The 9145-nt window shown below is 41.2% G+C and overlaps 1 protein-coding gene across 1 annotated transcript; it reads left to right on the top strand.

The window, feature by feature from the left end:
- The first annotated feature begins 7282 nt into the window (after positions 1-7282).
- hoxd13a (homeobox D13a) lies at positions 7283-8761 on the top strand. Its single transcript, XM_077206946.1, has 2 exons — positions 7283-7916; positions 8443-8761. Exons 1-2 carry the CDS (start codon positions 7391-7393, stop codon positions 8679-8681), a joined length of 765 nt encoding a protein of 254 aa, XP_077063061.1. The 5' UTR covers positions 7283-7390; the 3' UTR covers positions 8682-8761.
- The last annotated feature ends 384 nt before the right edge of the window (positions 8762-9145 follow it).

Genomic DNA, 9145 nt, shown 5'->3' with positions numbered 1-9145 from the left:
GAGGGTGCAACCGACAGGGCCTGCAAATCTCAGATTCTCTTAAGTGAGGAGATTGCAAGCAGAAAAAGAGTTTTATACGTGAGAAATTTCTCAGAAACTTCCTCAATAGGTTCAAAGGGGGCCAAAGAAAGGCCCTCTAGTACAATGGCCAAATCCCAAGTCGGCACCCTCGCACGAACTGTAGGCCTCAGCCTCAAAGTGCCACGAAGGAAGCCAGTTATAAGTGGGTGTCTCCCAAGAGAAACTCCACTGAAAGGGACATGGAAAGCAGCTAGTGCCGCCACATACACCTTTAGTGTGGAGCGGGATAACCCTGCAGAGAAACGCTCCTGCAGAAACTCCAGCACTGCACCCACTGGGCCGTTAACTGGGTCCTGCCGGTGTTCTGCACACCAAGAAGTGAAAAGTTTCCACTTCAGGGCATATAACTTCCTCGTGGACGGAGCTCTGGAGTGAAGGATGGTCTCAACAACCTCAGTTGAGAGACCAGATTCTATGAGCTGGGCCCCCTCAGAGGCCAAGCCCACAGTTTCCACAACTCTGGGCGGGGGTGAAATATCTTACCGCCCTCCTGAGAGAGTAGATCCCTCCTGATCGGAATCTCCAAGGGAGAGCCGTCCAGAAGAGATATTAGGTCCGCGAACCATACTCTGGCCGGCCAGAATGGGGCTACTAGAAGTAGGCTGACCCCGTCCCGGCGAACCCTCTCCAGAACTCCTGGTAGCAGAGCAGCCGGGGGAAAAGCTTACAGACGTGACCTCAGCCACGGCTGTACCAGAGCGTCCAACCCCAGAGGGGCTGGCTGACTGATCGAGAACCACAGATGACAGTGCGTTGTCTCCTTGGAAGTGAATAGGTCCACCTCGGCGCGACCGAAACTCAACCAAAGGAGCTCCACCACCTCGGGGTGGAGCCTCCATTCCCCCGGCCTCGGCCCCTGCCTCGACAGGGAGTCTGCTACCACATTCAAATAACCAGGAAGATACATAGCTCTCAGAGACCGTAACTTCCCCTGGGACCACAGGAGGATCTGACGGGCCAACTTGTAAAGTGGACGCGACCGCAGGCCCCCCTGATGATTTATATACGAGACCACCGACATGTTGTCTGACTGAACTAACACATGATGACCTCTGAGGTCTGCTAGGAAGTGTTTCAAAGCTTGGAACACCGCCAACATCTCTAGACAATTAATTCACAGCTTGGACGAGGCAGGGGCAAGATTCCACCAGACCATGCCAAACCTTCAACTATAAAATGTGCCTCCAAGGTACTTGTGATATTAAATTAACATAAATTGGAAATAAAACAAAAGAATGAACCAAATCAGTATTTTTCATCATTTGTAAAGTATACCAAGAAATACTATGTATACGTGGAAAGGTACTGAGACACTTCTCCATTACATGTTTGATACCCGGTACCATAACCTGAAATCACAACATCTAATTCAGTATGCGGAGTACTGCAAAACAACAACACTCAAAAGTACCCCAGCCATTCTCTGTTGAGGAGGAGAACGGAGGACAATAGAAGCAATTAAACCAACACAAGGGCAACAATATATAAGTGCTGTGACAAAATAGAAAAAATAGATAGAATAGAAATAGAATAAAAAAGTGTTAGTATTAATGGTATTATTAATAGCATTGAAGTGTTGATGAAAAAGACTGATCGGGTAGAGTTAGGCAGATCATTCCACCAGCAGGAAACAGTCAAGGTAAAGGTCCATAAAAGTAATTTTGTGCTTCTTTGGGATGGAACCATAAGACACGGTTCACTTGCAGAACACAAGCTTCTGGAGGGCATATAAATCTGAAGAAGTGCATTTAGGTATAGGGGTGCAGAGTCAGCGGTTGTTCTGAGGCAAACTTAAGTGCCCCGAATTTGATGTGAGCAGCTATTGGAAACCATTGCAAATTGATGAGAGTCACGTATGACACGTGCTCTCTTCAGCTCATTACAGACCACTCTTGCTGCCGCAGTAAAGACAGTACATGCTAGAAGACCTGCAAAGAGAGTTTAGGTATAGTGGTCTAAGCACTGAGCCCTGAGGCATCCCAGTAGCTAGATGTTGCGACCCCTCCAAAACACCCTGAAGGACCTACCTGAGAGGTAAGACTTGAACCAATGGAGTGTGGTTCCTAAGATGCCCTTTGTCATGAGGGTTGACTGGAGGATCTGGTGGTAAACTGTGTCAAAAGCAGTAGACAGATCCAGCAAGATGAGTGTTGATGATTTGAAAGCTACTCTTGCCAGTCTCAGAGCATCAACCGAGGGCAGGGGAGTTGATGAAGGAGGGGGAGGAAGAGGACAAAGGAGAGAGGAAAAAGTTTTGAAAAGGGTGTGAAAGTCAGAATAATTGTTCATTCTGTTGTGGTAGTATGTCATTTTAGCAGCTGAGATATTAGCAGAGAAGGAAGAGAGGAGTGATTGATACAAACTAAGGTCAGTGGGATCTTTAGATTTGTGCCACTCTCTCTCTCTGCAGAAGTTTAGAACGATGCTTGTGGAGAGCATCCGTGGGTGGCGTGGGCTGGCCTGGATGAGAGGGGGGCAAAAGTTGTTTAAACAAGATGTTAGAGTGGAGCAAAGAGTGTCAGTAGCACTGGTAGTATCAAGTGATGAGAAATGATTAGGGAGATAGGGAGAGAAAGTGAGAATGAAACCATAGAGGATACGTGGGAGGGTGAGAGTGAGCATAGGTTACGCCAAAAGCTGACCTGTGGAAGAGTGTGTGTTGTGTCAAGAGCCAGGTTGAGGTTAAGAGTGAGGAAGTGACCCAAGGTACAGTAGACACTCTTTTGTGGTCAAACGAGGTAAGCAGAGTGAGAAACTCCGGAGCCTCAGGTCTCTCTAGGTGGACGATGGAACATGGCAAAGGCCATGGAGGACAGTAGACACAAGAGCATACCTTGCATGACACATGCTGAAATTGGCTGTGAATGAGGGAGTGTTGAGTCAGTGCATCATATCAGAAATAACAGCAAGATGTAGGAACAAAAAACTGTTTACTTATTCCCGATTACAAACTTTGCAAATACAGTTAGGAATGACACCCAAATGACTTCAGCAAGATGTAGCCACTTGTTGGAACAACACTTACTGTAGGTTAGGAAGTCTTCTTGAACAAAAGGGAGTCTAAGCTGCGTACATGACTGGTCACATTCCATTAAAAGCGTTAACTAAGGAAATAAGCTCAGCTAATTTATCTGTTGTTGAAGTAATTTCCCTTGATTGCAGCTTGGAACATCTGCTAGGAAAAAATGGCGCAAACAGACCATGGTCTAAAAAAACTCAAGACACCAACCCTCTTAGCTGCATTGCAACAATACTAGATCCATGACTTAAAGAACATTTCTTTGAAGCAGAGAAAAGGAGCAAAGTGTCCCAGAGAAACGGTAACATACAAGTGATGAGGCACACACTCCTTCACTTTCTGACATGTTTAATGAGATACAGAAAAGCCCCGAAACCACACCAGCGCTACAAAAAAGTGCAGCTACACAACAACTGGAGATTTATCTAGCTGAACTATCCATCACTAGAAGCGACAATCCCCTTGACTACATGTGTATGAACAAAGATCACTTTCCATTGCTTGCACAGATTGCACGCAGAAATGTATCTGCCCCAAGCACCAGAACAGAGTGAGAAATTATTCAGTACAGTATCTTATATTCTTGATGAGAAGAGGAACTGTCTCTCCTGCAAGAAAGCTGAGAACCATTGTACTTGAAGAGAATCCTGCCACTGTTACTTAAATAGAAACCAGTCCACATTGCTATCTGTAGTTGTTTACATTAAAATTGTGGAGCCCTGTGAAACTTTGTTCTTGGCAACATCTGTTGTTTACCTTTACTAGTGCTCCTGTCCTGGTTCACCCTAATCTGAACATCGCCTTTGTGTGGAGGCCAATACATCCTCTAGGAGTTCCATCCATGCGCTTTCTTTTCCTGTAAATTCTTCCCAGCAAAGCAGAACTATGATATCGGCAACTGGGAGGAGCTAGCTGGTGCTGAAAGAGTGGTGTCACTAGTTTGAGGGTTCACATCCATTTCTGATCACCACCACCTGAGTACCAATGGGAAGCCAGACAGCTGAACCCTCACCAGGCCTGGGGGGCTCTTTTCCCCATGCATGGTACTTACTTACCAGGTCCAATTGTCCTCTCACATCTTTATGCTTCTCTCACCATTCCAAGCCCATGTCCACCCTACCTTCCTGAGCCATCATGACCCCCATCCAATGGACTGGATGAATTCGAGGTGAATGCTGTGCTTCGTTAACATTTGCACTGAAAAAAGTACGGCATTGGATTGCATCCATATTGTGAATATTGGTCCCTGTGCTATATCATTGAACAATACAGTCACATACTGGCTAGATTGGTGGATCTCACATCGGATCCTGGCGGCTCGTGATTAATAGTTTTAGTCATGTGACTGGCACAGAGACCTGGATGGCAAAACAACCATAGAACTGCAGCACAGGCCTGTCAATTTTCCCTCTTTTTCAAGCCTTGAATATTTTAATCACCTCTGAATAGAAAAAAAAAACTAAAATATGTGAACAGAATGCAGGTTTTGGGCGCTAGTCCATATACAGCACCTGATGTATTTCAATTACAAAAAACAGCGGGACATTCTAAAACGCTTAATGTGAAAAACACTTATATTTAAGTGAAATGACTTAAAGGTGGGGTATGTGATTTGGAAAACGACCAGATTTTGAAAATACACAATTCAAAAGGTCCTACCTTCTTTCCTCCAACGCTGGCCCTGACTCCACCCATTTGAAGAACATGGACGCGCAATCATGCACGAGCGAAAACTCGGATGTGCGAGAAATAGTAATGACGATTTACTACTTCATGGAACCGGCTTTACTGACGAGATGCGCATGCGTCACGAGCTTTGAGTATGCGCACAAAGGGGGTCACCCGCGCTGGGGGGAGGGGGGTGTGGTACGACTGTCCAATGATTCTAGGTGGTCTTGGAAATGATTGGCTGGAGTTTTTTGAGTCCTGCCCGTTCCACAGATGATTAAATTGCTTAATTTTCATTTCAGAGCTTCTAACTCAGTGGCTGTAAGTGGGTTAGGAATAGGATTTCAAGTTATTTTGAAAAAATTGACAAAAAAGAGAATCAGATACCTCACCTTTAATGTACTAAAATGGTGACATTTAAAAGATCAAATTCAGCAATTAAAAAAAAAACACGTCTCGAGACTCCTTTCCATTGTATTTGTAAAAGTAGGCTACAAACGCATTTGGTGTGAGCAGTTTGTTCGTTCAGCTCACAGAAGTTTTTATTTTACCAGCCTTTGTTTAGGCCTAGGCCTCAGTGTCCCTGTTCCTGCTGTGGGACTGTCAGTCGTCAGACTTCAGTAAAACATTAGTGTTTCAAAGATCTGTAAAGGTGTTCATCGAAATTTGAAACTTATGTCTAAAGCCTGATTAACTTCTCTGTTAAGCCCACCTACTTTAAGCATATGTCTAGCATTTGTCATCGAGTTAGCCAGTACTGTCTTAAATAGCCGGTGCGAAGCACTTCATCTTTTATAGCCGCTCGTTTTAAAATCTTCCTGGTCTACTGGTCTACATGTTATGACATCCGCTTTAAATATTACAATGCTCAAGATAACTTTCGTTAACTCTACAATAAGTAAATCCACTTCACCAGCTAATACTCTTCAACAAATATGCCATAGAAATATACAGAGCTACTGCAAAAACGTAAATTTAAAATACTAAATACTAAAGATGGCTACGTGCTTGTTTCTCTGGTGCTATATAAGGTCTATAGGCCTACACAAGGATTTTGGATTGAAAAAGTAATTTTCATGCGTCAGGCAGTGGGAAATTTTATGCTAGCTTTTTTCTTTTACAGCTAGCTTTACTACTGTGGTATGTCAACAAACTACAGGAAAAATAACAGCAGGTTGTCTGGTTTCCCTTCCAGCTCTAATTGTGTGCTTTTGAGCGGCTCACAGGTGTTTCGCAATCGGGCCCAAAATCCCCAAAGCAATGGTGAACTCAAGTAGGCTAAATCGTAGAAGCGATAGTAGATCTATAAGTTTTATAAAGGAATTGAATGCTAAAATGCATTTTTTTCTCCTATTTCACGACTTTATTGTCTTCCTCATTTAGCCTACAATAAAGGGCATGCCACAAAGTTAACACTAAACCCTTGGAGCCCCCCAGGTATGAAATCCTAACAATGTATTTAAAAAAAAAAATCTTTTTTATTTTATATATAGATGGTTGACGTGTATCCTAATGACTTTGACATGACATTTTACTTGTAAGAAAGGACCAGTAAAAGATTCTGTCTTTTAGTAGATTCAGTAAAAGATGTCACAGTTATTTTCTTTACATTATATTACAGAGCCACCTAGTGATTGAAATATATTACAGCAGCCATTTCTGACATTTATCAAATTATGGCCTAAGACGCACATCACTAGTTCAGCGTTTTTTTAATAGAGAAATTAGTAGTTTTATTCAGCATAGACACATTACATTGCTCAAGTAAAGACATTTAATTTCTACTTCAAATAAATGCTCTTCTTTTGAACTTTCTATTAATCAAAGAATCCTGAAGAAAATGTCTCATTGTTTCCACAAAAAAAAGCTGCACCACATGTTTTCAACATTGATGATAAAGATAAATGTTTCTTGAGCATAAATTAGCATATTAGAATGATTTCTGAAGGATCATGTGACTGAAGACTGGAGTAATGATGCTGAAAATTCAGCTTTGATCACAGAAATATATCACGGTAGAAAGGTTATTTTAAACTGTAATAATATCTCAATATCACTGTTTTACTGTATTTGATTAAATAAATGCAGCCTTATATTTACACATGCACACAGTAAAATCACATGAAAAATGTAATTTGTCTGACAGAGCATCTGACCATGCCTAGTATGGTTTGCTTTTGCAGGTCTAATATGAGACATATGCAGGTCTAATATGAGACATTTATGCTATGCTGCACAAGTAAGTTTTTGATTCTATATTTTAATAGGCTTTAAATAAATAAATAAATATAGATTATTAAACATATATTAAATATATACAATAAAGATAGAAAAACATCATTAAAACTTGTTAAAATGCCTCGGACCAGGCTTAGCCTACTCATGGACAACGGAAAACTACACTGTGGTGTAGTCCAAGTTCAGCTTAACTATTTGCATGTCACATGGTGACAACTATCCAATCGGGTACTAGGTTATCTGACCTATGTATTTAGTCCGGAAAATAAACATAAAATCTTTACTGTCAACGGAGACTGTTCTCCGCTAACAGATTTATTGGGTTTGAGTCCATATAAAACGATGAGTTAAATTGCAAATCATATACACTGTGTGCAACTAAATATGGAAGTAGTGGGATTGGATGAGGAGTTTAGAAGTTTTTACCCGCACTCGAGCCGGTCTGCGTCAGGAACTCTGCCGTTCTCTTCAGCGGAACGACCTACTTCTATAAACTCCGAGTCTCTTACTCCTTACGGTTCGTTTCCAGACCCTATTGCCCCAAATTCCTCAGTCACTTATGGATTTAATTTCGGAAACAGTTGTTATTGCTGCAAAGTACCACAGAACGCTTTGTTTCCGCCTAGTTTTTTTAAACAACGTGCGAATGGACAGTCTGAATCCGTGGATTATGGTGATGCCTCCAGATGGTTTAAGGAGTTCGCTCTCTACCAAGATTATTCCTACCCAAGAATCCCTGCATGTATTGATTTACCTATAGTTCATAGAGCAGGAGATCACCCACATGAGACGTGTTGGACAATGGAAGACCACCAGCCATGGGACTGGTCAAACAATTGCAGCAGCAGTCAACTTTATTACTCCAAAGACCAGACGCAGAGCCCGCATATCTGGAAACCATCATTGGCAGGTAAAAGACTTGAGTTCTGCTCTGTGAATCACTCCGCGCCTCTCTTCATTAGTTAGGTATAAATTCAGAACTTTTTTGGACACATTAAAGAGGCGCAAATCATGCACAAATTCTCTGATCGAAGGATCAAGAGATTGCCTCATCTTGTGTTCATTGACAGAGGATATCCTCAATTTAAAACATGTATTTTTTTTTCTTTTACTGTAGGCTACACGCTACGGTTTGGCACCGCCTAAATGTCAAAATAATGTCAGTATCAAGATAATTAAATAAATGAATCATTGAAACCAGACGCACATATTTATTACGCTAAACTGAAATTAATCATGACTCAAATTAAAAAGCAAATGCGATATTTTAAACCTGATTTGAGTTTATTTAATGCAAATCTGCATGTCGCTCTTTAAAAAAAAAGAAGTTAAGTTCAATTGCGATTTCCTAAATGTTACATCATTGTTAATCTTGAAATAATAGAAATGTCTTGTAACAGAAGATTGTTTGATTAAAATGACTTGTATTTCCCCAGAGGGAAGAGTTTCGTACTGTCAGCGCGGGAGAAAGAAACGGGTTCCTTACACAAAACTGCAGCTGAAAGAACTCGAGCGGGAATTCACCAACACTAAGTTCATTACTAAAGAGAAGAGACTGAGAATCTCTGCTTCAACCAACCTGTCAGAAAGACAAGTAACTATATGGTTTCAAAACCGTCGAGTCAAGGATAAGAAGAAACCTAACAAAGACATACAATTATTTGAATCCTGTTAAAGATTAATTCATACAATTGCTGATAGGCTATACGAAGAGTTCTCTTTAGTAATGGCTACGTATTAAAGTATGAAATTATCTTTTTTTTTTTAAATAGCCTACTCATGTAGCCTACTCAAAGTCGCAGTTCAGATGTCCAGCTTTGAGTATTGAGATTGTCATTGTATTTCAGTAGTGTCAGATTTAAAAAACAATCTTGTTTTTCAAAATAAATTAAATATTGTTTAAACCATTTTTTTCTGTCATTTTGTAGCAGTGTAGGCTGATTTTTACGCTATATCCCAGACCACTGTTCTTTCCATGCTTTCAAAATATGCAGTTTGTGTACCGTATATTAGCAGTTTTATGGGGAAAATCCATAATACATACAGTATAATGACGTTGGTCTACTGCAAGTAGAATCATAATATCATGGACAGATTTAGTTCATTTCAACAATAGCCTACGACCGTGACTGTTTTTCC

The sequence above is a fragment of the Siphateles boraxobius genome, unplaced genomic scaffold (genome assembly GCF_051911475.1).
Source record: "Siphateles boraxobius isolate OS27281-9 unplaced genomic scaffold, OSU_SipBor_1 59, whole genome shotgun sequence".
NCBI lineage: Eukaryota > Metazoa > Chordata > Actinopteri > Cypriniformes > Leuciscidae > Siphateles > Siphateles boraxobius.
Note: the sequence above shows the minus strand (reverse complement) of the source record. Positions and strands in the feature narration are given on the sequence as shown.